Genomic DNA, 22,072 nt, shown 5'->3' with positions numbered 1-22,072 from the left:
AGTACCTTCTGTATTCTGCTTTGTATGCTGGGGTTTGGACTCTGCAAACATTCTTCTTTGCCCCTGGCTTCGGTTACTTCTGCCAATGGGGTTCCAGAGGGAGACTGAAAAGCAAGAGGAAGGGAGAAGGAACTGCCTGATTTTGATGCGTCATGTATCTTCAGTGGCAGGACACCTCAAACAGCAGGAAATGGTTGCAGCCTTCAACCTCTTCAGGCACTCCTGGGGTCCCTGGGCCTTCTCAGACATCCCCGCAAGCCCCACATCCAAGGTCCGAACCCTGGCCCCCAGTGGCTCCTCTCAGCTTTTTCTCTGGGCTTCTGCCTTCTGATAACCCCACCTCTTCCCTTTGTTTATCCACCTCCAAGGTTGGAAGCTCCTTTCTGCATTTATTATAGCCCTGTTACCTCTATACTCTCTTTTTGCTCATTCAGCCCTCTAACACCAGGGAAACCAACTCTCTATAGTCAATACCACCTGTTGAAATATTTAGTGTAATTCTCTTTTCTGAAACCCCTAACTGACACAGGATTGATACTATAATACTATTATCCACACTTTTTAGATGACATCTAAAGCTTGGAGAAATAAAGTAACTTTCCCAACGCTTTATACCCTGTAAGTAAAAGACGCAAGGTATGAACCTTGCCTGTATAAATATTTACTTCTATCTTTAAATACATAAATGGAAACTTACTGACATATGAGACTGCTGTCATAGAGTAGTATGTAGGAGATACGGATGTCTGCCTGGATCAAGTAAGCATTCTTCTTAGACCAGAGTTTTATTAGTATTTGCCACAGCACACTATTCCCTCCAAAGCCTGTTACTATATGGTATTCTTTTAATGGCTTTAATCCCAAATAGCACTTAGCGTTTTGAACTTTGTAATAGGGGTTGGTTCCTACCAGGTGCCTTGCACAAGAGATGTGAAATGAGGATGTGGGGCTTTGAGCGATGAGTCAGCCAGGCTATGGTGAAAAGCATAAAGCCGAACCGTCCCTCAAGGACCTTGGGATCCAGTTTGGAAGACAGAGGCTGAAATATGTGAAAAGAGTTTTAACGAGACCAGGCAGTACATGCTAAGTGCCAAATCAGTGAGGAAGTTCAGAAGCAGTGAGGAAGGAGGGCGAAGGACTGGCGGAATTTCTTGGAAAGGCAGTGCTTGTGGCAGAGTTGCTGAAGTAGCATGCTGGGACTGCAGCCATTGTAACAGGCTCTTTGCTGATGTAAAGCAGTAACAGCCTAGGGAGTAGAGAACAGGAACTCTCATTTTCTAAAGCACTGCAATGTGCCAGACCCTGGGGTGGCTGTTTTATAGCCAGTATTATGACTTATATAATTGTCGCTCTCCTTGATGGCCTAGAGAAATGACAAGCATTTTTCAAATAAACACAGTCTCTACTTATTTAATATTTGCCCATGTGTCTTCTACTCCTAATGCAAATCTTGGGAAATGCTCAAGGCTTAACCTACTAATTTGACATTAGAAGAATCTGTTAGATAATTGAGCTTATTCTCTAATGATCCACCTACTATACTGTGAGTGGTCTTGAATCAGAAATTGTTAAGGGATAAATTATTCCCTGCTGTTCACTGTAAGTAGAAGCTATGCTGGTCACGAGGCCAAAAGATATGGGGGATAATTAGATAATGTCACTTTGTCACTTGTTAAATGTATATTGAGCAAATTATCCTGGTACCAAACCAGTGCTCATTTGAAGTAGCAGTGAAGCATTTAAGTGACTTGAGCAGCACTTAGGAAACTGTTGGTTCTGAATGCCAAACGGCATCTCAGAAACTTGAATTTATTAATTAAAGCTTCCCAAATTTCTGTTTGTGGGAAGTAACTCTGTATTATTGTGGCAATTACCTAGGGTCGGAGAAATGATACCTTCACTTTAATATTGCCTAATTAACTAATTACTTGCTTAACTTTGAGAACTAGTCATAGGAGCTCACAATATTAAATACTTCGTTCATTTAATTGTCAAACACTATGCGGTAGAGGTTATTAACACACCAATTTAGATATAAGGCAGCAGAGGTGCAGTGAGTTTAAATGCCAGGATTCAGTAAAAACTAGTAAACTTATTGAAAGATATCCATTTCATTCTATACTGTAAATTTATTTTATTCACTTAATTTCTATAAATCTGCACAATAGTTTATTTTTTTTAATTAAGCATTTATACCATGGACTGAAATCTTATTAGGAATTCCCACACAAGGCTGATAGAATTGCTAATGACAGGGATGCAATATTTACCACCGTGTTTCCCCGAAAATAAGACGGGGTCTTACATTAATTTTTGCTCCAAAACACGCATTAGGGTTTATGTTCAGGGGATGTCATCCTGAAAAATCATGCTAGGGCTTATTTTCCGGTTAGGTCTTATTTTTGGGGAAACATGGTACAAAACAGTAGCAATATTAAATATTGCAGGTGATGGCCAAAACCCCAGGTGACTGTCTGGGGCAGAGGCACGGATAGGCTGTGTGAGGAGGAAGACGCAAGGGGAAACTTCCATATAAACATCTGTGATTATAAAGTGTGCAAACCACTGATTTAGAGGAAGAATATTTTAAACTATCGAACAGAGATTAAGCAAAAATAATGAGAAAAAAACCCATACATAGACAAATCTATGTGACTTTGAGAACACCCAAAACAAAGAAGTAATCCTAAAAGCGCACATAGCTATTAGAATTAACAAGTGGATTTAGTAAGACTGATGGATACAAGGTCAATATGTAAAAATCAGTTGTATTTCTAGATGCTAATAGTAACAAACAATTAGAAAATAAAATATTAAGAAATATTATAAAAACATCAAATATGTAGAAGCACATATTTTAAAATGTGTAATATTAATACATAGAAAAACTACAAAACACTAGTTGTAGTGTTTTGTACACTAAAAGTGTTTTTGTAACCAAAAACAATGTTGATGGTTTTAAGTCTCGATATTATAAAGATACCAGTTGTACCCGAATTAATCTAAAGAGTCAATGCAGTGCCAATTAAAATCCCAGTAGATGTGTGTTTGTGTGTGTGTACGTGTGCGCACACGTGTGGGTGTGTGTTTGCACAGGCTGTTCCTAAAAATTAGTAGAAATGCAGAGCCAAAACTAGTCAAAGCAATCATAAAGAAGAACAAAATTGGAAGATTTGTGTCACAGATATCAAGACGTATTATAAAGTTACAGTAATTAACAAAGTAAGGTGTTGTCTCAAACAGACAAATAGGCCAAAGACAAGATAGTGCAGAAACAGGCCACACACAGATGATCACTTTATTTATGACATAGGTGAAACTGCAGTGTAAAGGGAAATGATACTCTCAATAAATGTTACTGGGTCAAATGTACATTAGATTCTTAAAACTGTACATTAAAATGAGTTCCAGATGGATTTTGATCTAAATGTGAAAGAGAAAACAATAAAGCTTCTAAAAGGTAATATAAGAGAATATTTTTAATGACCTTGGATTTGAGAATGTTTTCTTAAACATGATACAGAAAGCCCTGATCATAAAAGAAAGATTGATAAATTGAACTTCCGTTTATCAAGACATTATTAAGAGTGTTAAGAGACAAGCCACTGGGTAGGAGAAGAGATTTGCAAACATCTGACAAAGGACTCTTATTTCTTATCTATTATGCAGGCAGGGAGGGGTGCCAAAAAAATGTACACAAGTGGACACTTTGGTCAACGTTGCTCAGGCAATAGTTCACCATAATCAGAAGTGTCTGGACGCTGATGGCAACCACTTTGAGCACCTCTTGTAATTGCAGAAGTCAAACGTGACTTGTATTCATCTTTTGTTATCAGTATATATTGAGTATTACAATTTAAATACGATTTTCCTTTCTTAAAATGTATATACATTTTTTGGCACCCTGTGTATATAAAGAACTTTTACAAATCAATAAAAAAAGATCAGACAACCCTAAAATGCATTAAAAACTTTTTTAAAAAGAACTTTAAACATAGACTTCCATACCCAAATAGACAGTAACCATATAAAAGGATGCTTTACAGTATTCATAAGGCACATGCAAATTAAGATCAAAATTAGATAGCATTTACATTCACCAGAATGGTCTACTTGAAAACACTGACACCCCTAAGTGTTTGAGAGGATATGGAACATCGTGACTTCTCTTATAGTGTTGATGGGATTATCGATTGGCACAACTGTTTTGTCAGTATCTACCAAATCTGAACACACCTGTACTCTGACTCAATAATTCCACTTCTGGGTGTATATCCAAAGGAAATGCGTACACAAATACATCAAAAGACATATACATAGATGCCCATAGAAGCATTATTGTACAAATCTCAAACTGGAAATGCCCATTAATAGGAGAACAAATAAGTAAATTGTGGAATAATTATTCAATAGAGTACTATACAGTAATGAGAAAAAATGAACTATTATGTCTTGCAACCACAGGGATGAATCTTACAAACTCCATGCTGAACAGAGAAGCCAGACACAAAAAAAGTATATTGTATGATTTTGCTTAGAGAAAGTTCAAAAGGAGACAAAGCTTATTGATTGCAATATAATTCATAACTGTGGTTACCTTTCATGAGGATGCTGGTTAGTGGACGTGAAGGGGACACAAGGGAGGTGGGAGGTGGAAGGGTGATTCCATGGGTCTGTTTACTTTGAGAAATCTCAGTGAGCTATTCTTTTAGTATTTTTCCAATTTTATCAATGTGTATCCTTGATATTAATTTTACCTTGTAAAATTATAACAGATGAGCTAAGAATATAACTATCAAGTGTGAAAGGAGAAGGGGGGTAGCAGTAAACTGAATTTTTACCCTTCCTGTCAGGTTGTTTTTAGATGTTGTCCAAACATGACAAGTCAAGCAATAGAAGTAAAACTATGTCATCTAAAATATTGGTTATAATCATAATAAGACCTAAAATAAATAATTTTAAATGATTGTCTTTGGGGTTGGGAAGAGGATGAAGGGATGGGTTTGAACTGTTCATCATAAATTTTCTAAGCTACAAAATAAAGACGCAACCAACTGAATGGGAGAAGACTTTTGCAAACAACGCCTCCGATAAGGGGCTAATATCCAAAATATATAAGGAACTCATACAACTCAAAAACAAAAAACCAAGCAATCCAATTAAAAAATGGGTGGAGGACCTGAACAGACATTTCTCCAAAGAGGATATACAGATGGCCAATAGACATATGAAAAGATGCTCAAATTCACTAGTAATTAGGGAAATACAAATCAAATTCACAATGAGATATCACCTCATATCTGTTAGAATGGCTATCATCAACAAGACAAATAGTAACAAGTGTTGGAGAGGCTGTGGAGAAAAAGGAACCCTCATACACTGTTGGTGGGAATGCAGACTGGTGTAGCCGCTATGGAAGGCAGTGTGGAGGTTCCTCAAAAAATTAAGAATAGAATTACCATATGACCCAGCAATCCCTCTACTGGGTATCTACCCAAAAAATCTGAAAACATTTACTGTAAAGATATATGTGCTCCGATGTTCATTGTATCTTTATTTATGGTGGCCAAGACATGGAAGCAACCAAAGTGTCCTTCAATAGATGATTGGATAAAGAAGATGCAGTTTATATACACAATGGAATACTATTCCACCATAAGAAAAGATGAAGTAGTGCCATTTGAGACAACATGGATAGATCTTGAGATTATTATGCTAAGCGAAATAAGTCAGACAGAAAAAGCCGATTTCACTGATATGTGGTATGTAAAACTGAAAACAACAAAGGAACAAGACAAACAAAGAAATAAAAACTGATAGACATAGACAATCGTGTAGTGGTTACCAGAGAGTAAGGGGGGAGGGAGGTGGCAAATGAGAGTAAATGGGATCATATATGTGGTGATGGAAGGAGAACTGACTCTGGGTGGTGAACACACAATGTGATATACAATGTATTACAGAATTGTACATTTGAAACCCATGTAACTTTACTAACCATGATCACCCCAATAAACTTTAATTAAAATAAAAAGAAATGTAGGCCTTCGATGAAAAATATTTTTTCTAAGCTATTGCTTATGATTATAAAACTTCTTAGAGAAATTATCAAATTACCGGAAGTTCATTTCCAGTTCATAAATATTTATGGCATACTTAAATTATGTTAGGCACTGGGTTAGATGCTGGGACAACAACGATGCCTAAGACTTGATACTTCCCTTCTAGAAGTTCACAGTTTAGTAATGGAAATAGACACTTAGGCAGACAATGTTCTTTTTCCCTTTTAATTTTTCCTTTTATAATGCACACTTTCTAAAGACCTGAAAATACACACAAAAAATAAAATTACGTATAATCCCATCACTGAAAGACAGTCTTTTTAGTCTTTTTATACATATATACAGCTATTTTCTGCAATATTTATATCAACTACACATCATTTTTTCCATAAAACAAAATATATTGAGAACGTTTTCCCAAGTCTTTAAAAGTTCTTCTATCATACTTAGTGATAGCTGCTTAATAGTCCCCTAATCAGTTAGCCCCAATTGATGGGACCATCACCTCAGCCTCCGAGGCTATATAAAGCTTCCTAGTGAAGAGGACTCATCACTGAGGACAAGTCCAGTTTAAATGAGGCATTGTTGCCATGAAAAAGGTAGAGTGAAACTGTTAACAGTCAAGGTTTTCCTTAGATCCTCTCATCCTATATACGCTATCTTGACATAATTTTATTGGACCTATATGGGCCATGATGTTCACAAATTCAGGCTGTTTTTAAGATATCTTTACACTGCCATTTGAATTCATCATTTAGCAAATTGTTCTCACTCTCTGTTTTCTCTGCCATCTGCCATCCGTAACCCAGTATACTTGCAGAAAAGAGTGGAAAATTCCAGGGCAATGAGTAGGTGGGAGAGAAAAGGAGGGCAGCTAAGATTACACACAACCTGAGCTCTGGTCTCCTTTTATAACAGAAGAAAAGAGCGTGTAGACTCTGTAGAGTCCCTATGTAGACTCTGAAGACACTGCAAAGTATTTAGCTAAAGAAATCAGCAACAAGGGCCATACATAGTTTGCCACCTCCTGATCTAACCTATAGTACATGTAGTATGTTTTAATCATGTCCTTTATAACTATCCTCTTACCCCAATCCAATTCAGGTTTCTGCACTGCGTTTAATTGTCTTGTCTATTTAGTTTCTTTAATCTGGAAAATCAGGTCCTTAGAGTTTCCTTGACTTCCATGACCTGGACACTTTTGAAGATTGCAAACAAGTTATTTTGTTGAAGGTCCTTCAATTTGAGTCTGTCTGATGTTTTCTCATAATTAAATCCAGGTTGTGCATTTCTGCCAGGATACCACAAAACTGATGTTATGTCTTTTTCAATGCATAACATCAGAAACACAAGATAATACCTGCTTGTTTCATTACTGGTGATGTTGGCTTGGACCACTTGTCTGCCAGGCTTTTCCCAGTGCAAAGTTACCTTTCTCTGCCTCAATCAAGACTTTGTAAAGAGGGAAAAAAGAAATCAGCTATGATGCTATACCTCAGGAGAGCAATAGTGCCCCAAATCCAGAGAGGTGGGGAAAGAGGGTGTGGGGGAGAAGAAGGGAAGAGAAGAAAGAAAAGGGGGAAAGGAAAGCAGGAAAGGGAAAGGAGAAGGAGAAGCCAGGCAATCCTATCGGAGTGCATTTTCATTTGAGTCTATTTACTTTCTTCTGAGATCCCAATTGTTGAGGTTTCTTCAAAGACCTGATATTAAGATGAGATTTTACAAAATGTATTTTATATGAAACTTCTACACACAGAGAAAAAGAGCCTCCCACAGACTCAGCAGTAGGCCTACCATGCTACTTTAAGAATTATATACATGCCAGGAGTAAATATGCCAGGAGTAAAAGGAAAATAATTTCCAAACGGACCTGGATATGGAAGTTCTCGAGTCAAACTTTCATAGCAGATGGAAAGATTTGGACTGACACTTATACATACTCTGTGCCAATGTGAAAATTATAACCAGTGACAAAAAGGCAATGATAACTTTGGAAACTGAGAAACTATGAGAGCTAGGGTTTCAGTTTTTAACTACTGAAATTAGAAGTATCTTTCTATGCTGAAAGGAGATTTTAAAATTATGGTGCCTCTGACATAGACTAGTACTTTCCAACAACACTTATGAATTCTATAATTAATCCAGTAATTCATTTTATTGATAGTGTACAATTAAGATGCTAAATGATCTGAACATATATATTACTTCTCTTACATTATATGCTTTGCACACATTATAATTAAGCAAAGTTAAAATCATACACATAATTAAGGAAAGCAGTGTTAAAATAAATGAAATAAAATTGTTCTCGGTATTCAGGTTAATCTCCGTAAAAGACAATTACATATTTTTACAGATGGTAGGGCTTTCAGACATGGAGCCCATAAGTATATTAACGTAGCCTGAAATTGGTGTTTGAGTTCTTTTACTTGGAACAGAATTAGCTCTTTTCTTCACAGAGTGTTTATCATAAACAGAGGTCTCTTCTTCCAAATAAAATAGTATTTAAACAGCAGAACTGTTATGCTTCTAAATACATACAGAAGAATGAACCTCTATTTAGAATTCACCAAGAACCATCCAACAGTAAATTGTTAAGCAATATAATTTTTCTTGGAACATTTTTGCTCTGCTTGGAAGACATTTCATTTTTGAAAATTTGGGAAGACTATATACTTACATACGCTTGCATTTAGCAGGCACTTATTAAATATTTCTTGAATTCCTCTTATCAAGAAGTTATTTCCCCCAGAACCACTCTTAATTATTTCAGAAGTTGATGGAGAATCTTAAATCTGAGTTCTTTTCCCCTAATTTTACTCCATTGAGCATGTTAAAGATTCATGATAACCCATCACTCTCATGGGAAAAATTAAGATAAATTGAGCCCTCACTGTTTTCCACACAAATATTAGGCACTTTAAATATGTGTATTAACTTCTTTTAAATTTATTTTTTTCAATTGCAGTTAACATATAATATTGCATCAATTTCAGATGTACAACATAATGATTAGACATTTATATACCTTACCCAGTGATCACTCTGATAAGTGTAGTACCCATCTGACACGATACATACTGTGTTTCCCCGAAAACAAGACCTAGCCAGACCATCAGCTCTAATGCATCTTTTGGAGCAAAAATTAATATAAAGACCCAGTCTTAGATTAGATTAGACTATATAAGACCCGGTCTTATATTATATTATGTAAGACCCGGTCTTATATTATAGTAAAATAAGACTGGGTCTTATATTAATTTTTGCTCCAAAAGACGCATTAGAGCTGATGGTCCAGCTAGGTCTTATTTTCGGAGAAGTACGGTAGTTATTACAACATTAATGACTACATTCGCTGTACTTTACATTCCCGTGACTATTTTTGTAACTGGCAATTTGTACGTTTTTAATCCTTGTCACAATTTTCACCCTTTAAAACTCAAATAACCCTATGGGTAAGATATTATTATGTCCATTCACATATAGTCCCTGTATGGAAATTATGTATCTTGCCAAGTTCACAACAATTAGAAAGTGTCAAAGTCAGGACTCAAATCTGGACGTGTCTGATTCCGAAGTCTATATTTTCTCTGTAGTATTATATTGCCTCCTTTACATAGACCCTACCTTTAACCCTATTCTAGTAACTTTTCTGAACTATTGAATCTTTCCTTGTTACTATGGGGTGACTATAAGCATAGTGATCATATTTTCCATAGAAAATGATGACATATAATAACCTGATAAAGAATTTTAATTCTAGTGTTAGATGAGATTGAAATTGGTATGCCAATGGTTACTAATTTCTAATAAATATTTAGAAACAAGGAATTTGAATGGGGGTTATCCTACAATATTTGGTAGTATACATGCAATAACACGTTGAAACATTTGTACCACTGTATCCATTTTGATGCTAAGAAACTTTTAACATAGCTCCTTGGATGCTGAGATTTGGATACAGGGACAAATTGATAGATCCTTTAATTTGACAAACTACTAAATTTTCAGGTTTTTTGTTTTGTTTTGTTTGTTTACCAAAAAAATACTAAAACTGATTATTTCACCCAGTCCCTGAGCTTCTTACCTCATTGCCAATCCCATCCCAGGATCGGGATAGGGGCTGAAATCTGAATGTCCCTGAGAACTGGTCTGCCCATAAATATAAGTACATCATCTCCCCAGTTTCACAGCCCCAGGTGGGTCCAAGTCCTTCTTGGGCTTTCTGCTGGTATCCGCAGAAGCCATTCTATATTCAGCTAACAATTTAGTGCAAATCCTGTCATGCCTTTTCTGACTTCGTGATACCAACCACTGCCTACCGCAGGCAACTCCTGGAAAATGAAGCCCATCTGGTCACTCTATGTGTTTCTGGTAGAAAACACAATCCACAACCCCATCCAGCCTCAAATTCTGATGAACAAAGTCTATCTCATTACATTCTGGTATTGGTTTCAGGCAGGGGAAGAGTCCGCAAGGAAATGGGGGTTAAATGCTCTCTGACCTGAGAAGCCTCATCTAAACAGGAGTCACATCTATACGCGTATATACAACCTGGCTCTTCTCAAGATGTCAGTGAGGACTCTAAGCAGAATACCTGGTTTTCCTCTGTGACTTCATTTGTTTCTCAAATGGTCTCAGATTTTCTGGTATCTCCCTTAAAATTAAAGTGACTGTGTAGTTGGGGTGCGGTAGAGAATTGGAGCCCTATTCAGCTCAGCTTCAGTTGCTTGGGAAAGCCTCAGTTACATTTCCAACAACTTTCTTGGTACCTTTAGTAATAGAAAAGTCATATTTAATAGCCTAAAACCAATTTTAAATGATGGCTTTGGGGAAGAGACTCATATTCCCATAAAGGCTAACTGGTTATAATAGACTTATTTTTCTAATGTGTTTTTATTACAGCAAAAGTAACTATTCAATTTTAACTTTATGGCTAATTTTATTAATTAAAACAATTTCATCCTAGCTCTTAAACTGCACAGAACTATTAAAATAATACAGATGTAAATAAAGTATAAAATAAAAGTTTGTCATAGCCAGAATGGCAGCTAGCAGATTAAGTCTGGGTCAAAGAGGCCTATTTTGCATGTTAGTAAGTACTTTTAAAAGACATTTTTACTCTGATCAAACCATAGGGAATCAAAATGACTGCATCAGGATGCACCTGTGACAAAATGGCTACACCAAAATGCTTGTACCAAAATAGCTGTATCAACGTGGCCACATAAGCGTACTCTGCTCTGACTTAGGATATATCAACCATAAATCTAAACTGAAGGGGTGAACTCCTCCACCATATTTCTCTCCCATTCTATGTTGTGTTTTTCTTCTCAGCCTTGATGCATGCCTTGGTGTTTGGAAATGTGACAGCAATCATACAGAGGATGTACTCCAGATGGTCCCTCTATCACACTAGAACTAAGGATCTGAAAGACTTCATACGTGTCCATCACTTGCCCCAGCAGCTCAAGCAGAGGATGCTCGAATATTTCCAAACAACCTGGTCAGTCAACAATGGAATAGATTCAAATGAGGTAATGTTCATTTCTCATGTTGACGGCTTTAGGCAGAAAGCACATATTCTAAGGTAAAAAGCGAGGTTCCCTCATGTAGGTCTCAGAAGCGAAGAACACACCTACCGACTTATTTATCTCTTTGTTGTTTAATCCTTTGAGAAACCCAATCTTTCTTCTGCTTTGGCTTATGTTGTCACGATGCCACTTGGATTGATCGATGATTTACATAACTCATTATTTTGGTTAATCAATTAGACTTATTTTCATTCTTCTGAACCTTCTTTGAAAGGAACCAATTCTTATGACAATTGAATGGTCAAACCATAATTTTTGAATATTAGATTAATCAAATTAATGTTTGCCTTTAAAACCAACAAAGTAAAAAAAAAAAAAAAAAAAAGTTTTTCAGCAAAGGTATTTCTGGACTTCCAGAAACACCCCAGACCACCACTATAAAAAGGATATCATATAAATCAAGCAATCATTCCACCAAATCTTCAACCAAACCAGTAATCAACACTTCTTAAGTGATTATTTGGTTTCTCTCTTCATATAATCATGACACCAGAGGAAACACTGAAAGGTCCACATTCCATATCTTCTGTCTTGAGTAGGAGTCTGTGAGAAGCAAGTCACAATGAGCTGTACGTTTTCATTCTAGAGTCTTATTAATTGATTCTATTTCTCTAGACTTCTTTTCGGCTAATTATTCAGTAACACGTAACTGGGGTCACAGTCATTGACATATCTCTCCAATCTCTTACAGATATTTCCTCTTCTGTACTCAGGTTGGTCAAACAGTGGGAAGAACATCCCTGTTGTATTGCAAAGTAAATAAATTAAACTAGACGTACCCCAACTTGATTTCCTCTTTCATCTTCTTTGACAGCTTCTGAAAGACTTTCCAGATGAGCTGCGTTCTGACATCACTATGCACTTGAACAAGGAAATCTTACAGTTGTCCCTTTTTGAGTGTGCCAGCCGGGGCTGCCTCAGGTCTCTGTCTCTACACATCAAAACCTCTTTCTGTGCTCCCGGGGAGTATCTGCTGCGTCAAGGAGATGCTTTGCAGGCCATCTACTTTGTCTGCTCGGGCTCCATGGAGGTTCTGAAAGACAGCATGGTGCTGGCTATTCTTGGTAGGTCGGAGATGAAAGCTCCGTGAAATTTTCCTCTGGAGCATGAGTTAAGGAGATAAAATGGGGGAAAAAACTGCCATAGATTAGGATAATTATGGATGCAGATATGGACTCAGAATTTTCTTCATATGGGTTTAATTTGCCAACTATTTTATTATTAATTGTTGTGCTTCATATTGAATTTACAGTGTGCTAAGTGTTATATCCAACATATTGTTTGATTCTTGTTAAAAATCCAGCCGTTTAACTATTATTCCCATTTTACAAATGAATAAATTGTATCTTAGTTAACTTGCCCCAAATCACATATAGTAGTCTCCCCTTATCTGATGGGGATACGTTCCAAGACCCCCAGTGGATGCCTGATACTGCATATAGTATCAATCCATATATACCGGGGGTGCCAAAAAAGTGCATACACATGACTTGCATTCTTTTGTTATCAGTGTATATTGAGTATTACAATTTTAATACAGTTTTTTCCTTTCTTAAAATATGTATACACTTTTTGGGCACCCTCTGTATATATTTCTATTCATGTCTTCCACTCATAAATTTAATGCCTTTTCCATCTTAACTAAACACTTATCATGCACTGTGGCTTAACTTTTGTACTTTGAGGTGCGACAGAAAAACTAGCATGGATTTCTTTTACCTTTTTTATAATTTCACGGACAGGAGATTCATTCTTAGCAACTTCAGCATATAATTTCTTTCTTTCATTATTAAGTCGAGAACTTTTACTTTTTCACTCAAGGGAAGCACTTTATGGCTTCTCTTTGGCATATCCGAATTGTCAGCATCACTATTCTTGTACTTTGGGGACATTAGTAAGAGAAATAAGGGTGGCCTGAACACAAGCATTGTGATCCTGTGACAATTGATCTGATTACCTAGATGGCTACTAAATGACTAACAGGCAGGGAGCACACACAGGGTGGACACGCTGGACAGAAGGATAATTCACATCCGAGGTGGGATGGGATAAGCTGTCATCATGCTATTCAGACTGGTGCACAATTTAAAGCTGATGAATTGTTTATTTCTGGAATTTTCCATTTATTTTTTTCGGACTACACTTGACTGCAGGTAACTGAAACTGCAGAAATCAAAACCTCAAATAAGGGGGGAGCACTGTGGTAAGAAAATGAATACAATTCTTTCTGATTCCTAAGGCCAGATTATTAATCATGATGTATACTGACTCTTGGCAAAATAGCTGGTCAATTTTAAGAAGCCATTTCTGTATTTTTTGTGAAAAATCAATTCTCAGAAAAACATGAAAATTAAGTTTTGTCTGTACTAAAAATAGTGTAGAAATGATTATGCATTAAGAATAAACTCTCATAAAAATCATTATGTTATTCCGTATAATCATTGTTAGCCTGCAATCTCTGGATTCTAGACAGGAAGCTTCAAGACAGGTTATAATTTGGAAGAGAGAAGAAAACTAATACTCATTGAATCCTTAAGATGAGCCGGGTGTTTTATGTCCATTATCCAATTTAAATCTTGCAACCCTGTGAGGTTGGTGTGATTTTCCCCAATTAAAGGTGAGGTGATAGAGGCTAGTGAATGGTGAAATACTCACATGCTTCTTATTGCTTCATGTTGACTTCAGTTTACCACTTACCAGAGAAAAGGTAGGGCTTGCCTTTCAAAATTTTGGCTCAATTATTGATTCACCCCCTTACGTTTTACTCCTTAATTAAAAAAAAAATATATATATATATATATATACACACACACACACACATACACACACACACACACACACACACAATAGCAACTCAAAGAGTTTATTATCAGCTTGGCCATCTCATTATCAGTGTTAGAGTGAAACTCGATATGGGTGTATTTTTTTAAGAGAAAATTTAACACTCATTCTGCCCACTTCTCAACTTTGTGAAGTTAAAGGCCAGTCATTCTATCATTCTGTGATTCTAAATTAAAAGTGACAATTATTTCTAAATTTGCTTCAGACACTTAACTGTACCCATAAAATACTTTTGCATGTATTTCCTCAGTAGCACTGGAAGTTTTATAGCCTGCCTATTGACACAGCCTGCTTTTTAAAAGACATATGTATATATATTTTTCCAGAACCTATGATTTGATATACATGTCAGCAAAAATAATGCACCATTTTTAAACATATATGTGAGTTTTTTTCCAAAATTGCGGTGGATTTTTTAATTGGGTAACTAGCAAGAATTCTCAGAATGGAATATGAAGGCATCATCCATAACGTTAAGGTACAATGGGTACAAATTTGATGACTTCTTGTAATAACCATCATTCAAAATACATAATTCAACTGGATTTCCTTATTTCAAAAAAATTCTACTTACAGCTAAAAGATTTAATCCATTGCCTTTTGCTCTGGCCCCAATTTCCTCCATAAACTGTGATTTCCATGATTAACATTTTCACATCTTTGCTTCTACCATGTATCTATCAAAAGTGATTGAAGTGCAAATTACCACATGGCCATTCTAAACATGAGTATGTAGTATTGGGACTAAACCAAAACAGAGATAATAAATTATTAATATTTTCCCTCTATGGTTAACATTATTTCAGTGGCGATTAACTATTTCACTTTCTTATGGGTAATATTGTCTTATAGGTGCCAATTCAAATAAATCAGTTTTGATAAACTTAGGCACATGGCTTCATATTTGATCTGTAGGTATTTAATACATGCTCATTCTGCCAACAAAATGAATTAATATATAATGTTATAGGGAAGGAGTATCACCAAACAGCTGTCAAATTATAACTTATTCAAACAACTCCATTGTCCAATCAATACATGAAGGCATTTCTTAATCTAAAGCCTGGGAGACGGTTGGCTCAGAGGAGGCGATTTGTTATGGGGACAGAATTTGTTTGCCTTGTGCACCTTCATTTCATGTCCTGTTAACTATGTTTTCTCACCAATTTCTTCACTGTTGTTTAATTTTGAAAGAAAACGACAAAGCACCTATGATTGTGCTCTTCACAGATGGCATTATCTGCCTAATTATAATTAAACATAAGCTATAGTAGCTCTAACCCGGATGGTTTGCAGATGCATCTCATCAACATTTCCCCCCAATGGGAGAATAACTGATTAGCAAACATCAATAATAGAATTCAGAAAAATGTAGACTGTAAGGGACCGTAGATATTTCTCTTCTTTTAGAAATAAGGATACTGAAATTCAGAGCAATTAAGAAAGGACTTAGATCTAAGAGTAAGGAATCCACAAGGCATTAAAATTAGTGAGGGTGAGAAGCATGTTATTATTTACCAGTGCCTGCTTGCCAGGGCTCAAGCCGAGGCCCTGCATTCATGTCAGTACTCCATAAACATTCACTGAATGAAGAAATAAACAGGAAGTTTTCCCTAGGGTGCAAAGTTTGGCAGGATGTTGGTGCTGTTTATATAGCTGGGGTCATTGAGGCTGAAAGAATTATATTATGGTCACCTAACATATGAAAGTATGGTGACCCTAAAATTATTCCAAATGCCAGTTGCTTGGAAGTGTGAATGCTCTTCGTGGCGAGACAGTGAGTGCATCATGATACGTTTTCCTCGTATACACAGAATTTGAAAGTTTGCTGAATTCAATTTACATTTTGCCTCAGTACCCAACTTTGAGTTTGTGAGCAACAATTTAGATTTCTAATAAAATGTGCAAGAAACAAAATTTCCAAGTGTAGCGGTATGGGTGACAACAATGAACCAAACTGGAATTCTTCAGCATCATGTGGCTATTTCTTCCCTTAGTGTCTATAAATATAGATTTTAGTCTTTTTTCCTTCTGCCTAATAGGTTTAAATCCAATATTAATTTGAAGATAATACCTAGATATAATTCAATAATTTTAAAACTCAATTTATTATCTGCCATAAAAATTTATTAATATCTTAGGTATACATGGTTAATTTAGCATGTTTCCTTGTACTATCAAATTCAATAAATCTTTTATTGAAGGCTGCTACATTCCAGGGACTTTGCTTCCAGAAATGCTGAACACAACAAAAAATAAAAGCTTATCAGTTTAAAAATTTAATTGAATAGGGGACTGACATGGGCAATTTGTACTATAACATTCCAAAGATATTATTTGCTTGGTGAGTTTTTTGGTTGGTCAATTGTTGGTTGTTGGTTCCATATGAAATGGAGCAAAGTGGCCATAAAAGAAAAAAAAAAAGTTAAAGCCCACGTATGATACTATTTGAGAACAAAGACACAGAAACTCCTAAGCTATGGCCATGAATCTAATACCACGTCCTCTGTATGCCTGGTCATATCACCTCAGCTTTTAACCTACGTTTGTCTGAGAATTGAATGGATTTTCTGTCGTATTTCTTGCATGGATGCTGAATGAATTAATGGCGGTCTAAAATAAATCTGAAGCTGTAATCAGCTTTTTGTTAGCACTTACAGTTATGCTCACCTTCCTGCTAAGTTAAACTGATTCAAATCAATTTAAACATTTTAAAGATTCAAATAAATTGCCTAATATTATCTAATCAAAAAACTCAAGGAAACAAACTAGTTCCCAGACAGGTGAATTCCAGCCTAAGACTGAGTGCAGGCAAAATATCAGATGTCATATATGGGGTATGGGGCACAGATAAGTTGGATAAAGTATCATTAGATCCTCTCACCCCCCAGTGGCACTAATGAAGAGCTTCTTTTTCAATTAAGAAAATGGGGTTTTTACACTGTCACAGAGCACTAGAAGTGTGACTTGTGCTTTTACTTTTTTATGTAGCAGATTTCATTGTCCATAATGTCCAATAGTTATCCTGCCTCCCAACTCTGAGAAGAGAGATGGAAGGCTCCTCCTCCCATATCACCTGTTTAGAAATAAAATAAGTGACCTGAGTATGATAGAAAGCTAATGGCAATGCTTATATCACTGTCCAAAGTGCTGGAATCCAAATTATAAATACACTTCTTGATGGTCTCACCTTAGACTCACAGAGCCTTTCTGCACGCAGACAAATCTGAGCCATTATTGCTGCCCTTCAACTGTTAAAATGACTGTGACACAAATATCAAATGGTTTGGCTAAATTCATTTACCGAATCCTGTGTGGGACCCGTCTGGAGCCTATCCATGGTTTATGCTTCCTAACTCTAGGTCTCCTAGCCTTTATCTTCTACCTAGACCAGTATTCTCGACTGAGAGCAGTTTCACCCACCAGGGGACATTTGGTAATGTCTGAAGATATTTTGGTTCTCCCCACTGGGGACAGAGAGTGTGAGCTGCTGCTAAACATTCTACTATTTACAGAATAGCCCCTCTCCCCCCAACAAAAAATTATCAGGCTGAGGTTGAGAAATCCTGCACCAGATAAAGGTTCCTCTTGTCTTTTCAGTGTAATCTTTGAGAAATGAAGACTGTAAGTCAAATGAAGTTACTGGTCCAAAGCTTGTTTTTCTTTAAAGTGGCATGTCTCTTTTTTCTCTGTTTCAAGGGAAAGGGGATTTAATTGGAGCAAATCTATCAATTAAGGACCAAGTGATCAAGACCAATGCAGATGTGAAGGCTTTAACCTACTGTGATCTTCAGTGTATCATCCTCAAAGGACTCTTTGAAGTGCTAGACCTTTACCCAGAATATGCTCACAAGTTTGTGGAAGACATTCAGCATGACCTCACATACAATCTTCGGGAAGGTCATGAGAGTGATGTAAGTCTCACTTCTAATTAAGCCTGAGACCTAATAACACGGGGCCTGGAGATAAAGGCACATGTCATGACCTCACTCTAAAAAGTCTCTGAATGTATAAGGTATGACTATTCAGCCACTAGTTGAGCAGTAAAATAATCGCTATAATAGAAGTCAACGTTGAAGTTTGTTATCAACATTCTGGGAAAGTATTCTTTATGAATACTGTAACCCAGTGTTTTTCTTGCTTATATTCATGTGCTTATAACTAGGATCAATTTCAGTGATATAATATTTAGCTAAAAATGTATGATTTCTCCAGTATTTAAAGATTTCCAGATAGAGTATAAGGTTCAGAGTTTGCTGTGTTTGTAATTGTTCACTACTCCACTTGCTCAAGAATATGAATTTTGCTTAAGAATAATCTTTTGTTAACCAGTACCCAAAAGTCTATCATAAAATGACTAAATATGCATAAAAAGATTCAAGCCGAAGATTGCCACACTGAAAGCATAATGAGCATTTTATGAAATTATATATTTGTTACAAGTTTCAGTTTATACAAACAGCTTTCTAGTCAAAATATGTACTACACTGCGTCCTGTGATTAAGCTGCTCGTGAACATGACTTCATCAGATGTGTCAGAGGGACAAATGATTTAATAGGAATGATTGTTGAAAGGCAAGCCAGAGCATGCATAGCATTCTGTGACAACAAAAGCCTGGATTTGCTGTCTTGAGCTTTGGCCCAGATATTTACCCAATTTCTTTCCTAAGGGTTTAAGAAGCTATTGTTTTGACTAACCCATAATGTGCAGATATTTTGTTAGGCACTAATACAGAGGGTGCCAAAAAAATGTACACACGTTTTAAGAAAGGAAAAAAACTGTGTTAAAATTGTAATACTCGATATACACTGATAACAAAAGATGAATGCAAGTCGCGTGTATGCATGTTTTTGGCACCCCTGGAATTTTCCACTTTGAATGATAGAGAAAGAATCCAAATTGTGTATTACTTCTTCTTGGTTGAGGATATCAAATGCCAGTCAATACACAGACGGTATCCCATTCCGAAGTTCAAGATTACTGGTTTTGAATGTGTGCTTCCTCTGCTGATGATAAGAAACAGCAAAGGTGGCATCAATATTTATTGGGAATCTATTTGTGCTAAGCACTGTGCTTGTATAAAGCATCTCGTTTAGTGCTTAAAATTCGTTTTTAAGGTTAAGTGTCAATCAGTTTTTATGGAACAGAAAACAGATGCAGAATGCTTAATAACTTGTCTGTGATCACAGAAATCTGTAGGTGGCAGGGACAGTGTGTGAGCACAGGTATCTGTCAGTTTTAAATCTGTACACTTTCTATTAGTTATGTTGTCTCTTCTCATGAAGATACTTTTCATGCCTTCCCGTTCAATAGCTCAAAATTTAAAACTACAGGCACCTTTTGTGCTTTCCATGACAGCCTAATATGACAACTATTTTTGAAGAGTGGAGGTGAGCTAGGGGGTAGAAGCAACCAACAGAGGAAGAAAAAATGAGAGAAGAGAGAAATAGTCAACATTCGTTGGCACAGACAAATGGAAAATACTAGATCTCGGCCCCTACTTCCTTTTTATTTGATTACTTTTGAAGGATCCTTATGTTTGATGAAATTTTTTATTCTTTTCTTTTTTATTTGCTAAAACAGTAATCATAGTGATTTCAAAACTTCAGTGTCTGAATTGCTTATAGGACTATTTTCATTACCTATTATTCTTCCTGGGGTTTTTTTGTTTGTTTGTTTGATTTTTGGGGTTTTTTTGGTCAGTTGGTCCCTTTTTTGGGGCAATGTCATAATTTTGTTTAAATGCTGATGTTGCTCATGAAAGACTGTTTATGTCATTTTCCTGCAAATAGGATAAAGTTTTGTTTTGGCAGACAGATAGAGTACCAGAAAGTCACTTTCCTTCTGTCCATTTCTCCTCTTACCCTCTTTCCTCGAGAATAAGACCTAGCCGGACAATCAGCTCTAATGCGTCTTTTGGAGCAATAATTAATATAAGACCTGGTCTTATATTATACCATATTATATTATATGAGACCAGGTATTATAGTAGATTAGATTAGATTAGACCCGGTATTATATTATATTATATTATATTATATTATATTATATTATATTATATTATATTATATTATTATATTATATAAGACCCAGTCTAATATTACAGTAAAATAAGACCTAGTCTTATATTAATTTTTGCTCCAAAAAACGCACTAGAGTTGATTTTCTGGCTAGGTCTTATTTTCGGGGAAACACAGTAGGTTTGTTAGGCTGATCTATTTCAGTTTTGCCCTTATGCTGGAGGTGTGGCCCTCTCTCCTAAAACAGTTTTTCCACCATCTCAGCTAAAAGCCTTGGATGTTTCTCAAGGCCCCCAGATTTGGCAGGGCGTGAACTCCAGCCCCCATCTCCTTTCGGCATCGCTGAAACCTCTGCTCCCCATTTAGCCTCCCAGTTGCTGTTTTCTTCTGAGTTTCTTAGAGCATCGCCCTGTGTATGCTCAAGTTCAGAGCTGGACAGTGCCTCAAGGGCCACATTCATGCAATTACCTCCTCTCCGGGATTTTATTCCTCAAACCCCAGGTGGTTTGGTACACCTGAACTTCGTCTTTTGTCTCCTCCACCAGTAAGTTTGCTCCTTTCTAGTCTACACTATTTCGCCTCACACTGAAAGAGCCAATTCCCTCAGGAAAACAGCTGAATAAATGTGGTGCTTACCTTGGTGTCTTTCCCCTTCTCAGGGGTCACAGCCCTCCAAATCTTACTGAGTGGCTTGCTCTCCAGTGCTTGCAGTTATTTTATGTATTTCGCCCAGCTCTGTAATTCTTTTCTTACTGGAATGTTCGTTCAATATCAGTTATTTCATTATGGCTGGAACCAAAAGTATTGCTTCTTTACAGAGGGCTCCCTAGGAGCTACATTTTTAAGGGCAAATAGAACTGGAGCTTGTCTCTGAAACCTGTATTGTTTCGTATTTCCTAATCCTTCATCACTTGAAACCTCTGTGCACATATATTTCTAAGATACTGGGATGCTATGCCTTCTAAAGGTTGGATAAATTTGGACCACCCTCCCCCATAATTCCATGCCCTGGGGAGAAATTCTTGCCCTGTTTCTAACATACTGTGACTTTCAGGGGAGCTTATATTCTGATGATAACCTGTAGTTATGGATTCCTCCTCTATGCTCTACAACTCTGCTCTGGTGTCAGACCAATGTAGAACCCAGCTCTTTCCCTTAAGTTCCATGCACACACAAACAAAAATATCCAATCACACAGGATTTTGGGTGGGTTCAAGCCTTTGTGGAAGGTTGCTCAGTACATTCTAGAAGGACTAACATTTGCATAATAGAAATGCAAACAATATAAATGTAACTTGTCTATATATCCTTGTTCTTAAAAATCAGGAGACCACTCTGCCACATTGTCCAACTCCTTATTATTCCTCGCACCTCTCTCCTCCCCTCTTCTATGTTCTCCCTTCATCCTCAAATTCCTCATTATTTCTAATACATATCAGCTTGACTATCTCTGTTTGGTTGTCCTGTGTCTTTCTAATTTTGCCTTCTAGATGTCACGTTTGACCCCAAGTAGCTTATAAACTGTCAGGTAACGTAGAGAATTACCAGAACATC

The 22,072-nt window shown here is 36.6% G+C and overlaps 1 protein-coding gene across 1 annotated transcript in view; it reads left to right on the top strand.

The window, feature by feature from the left end:
* Nucleotides 1-22,072, top strand: part of KCNH8 (potassium voltage-gated channel subfamily H member 8) — a 312,183-nt gene that overhangs the window by 234,682 nt on the left and 55,429 nt on the right. Inside the window, exons 9-11 of the mRNA XM_033131443.1 lie at nt 11,400-11,599; nt 12,471-12,720; nt 18,197-18,411. Coding sequence (XP_032987334.1) covers nt 11,400-11,599; nt 12,471-12,720; nt 18,197-18,411 — 665 coding nt within the window. The remainder of the gene's footprint in view (nt 1-11,399; nt 11,600-12,470; nt 12,721-18,196; nt 18,412-22,072) is intronic.

This window comes from Rhinolophus ferrumequinum, chromosome 17 (assembly GCF_004115265.2).
Source record: "Rhinolophus ferrumequinum isolate MPI-CBG mRhiFer1 chromosome 17, mRhiFer1_v1.p, whole genome shotgun sequence".
In the NCBI taxonomy this organism is placed as follows: Eukaryota; Metazoa; Chordata; class Mammalia; order Chiroptera; family Rhinolophidae; genus Rhinolophus; species Rhinolophus ferrumequinum.
This window is presented reverse-complemented; position numbering and strand designations above follow the sequence as displayed.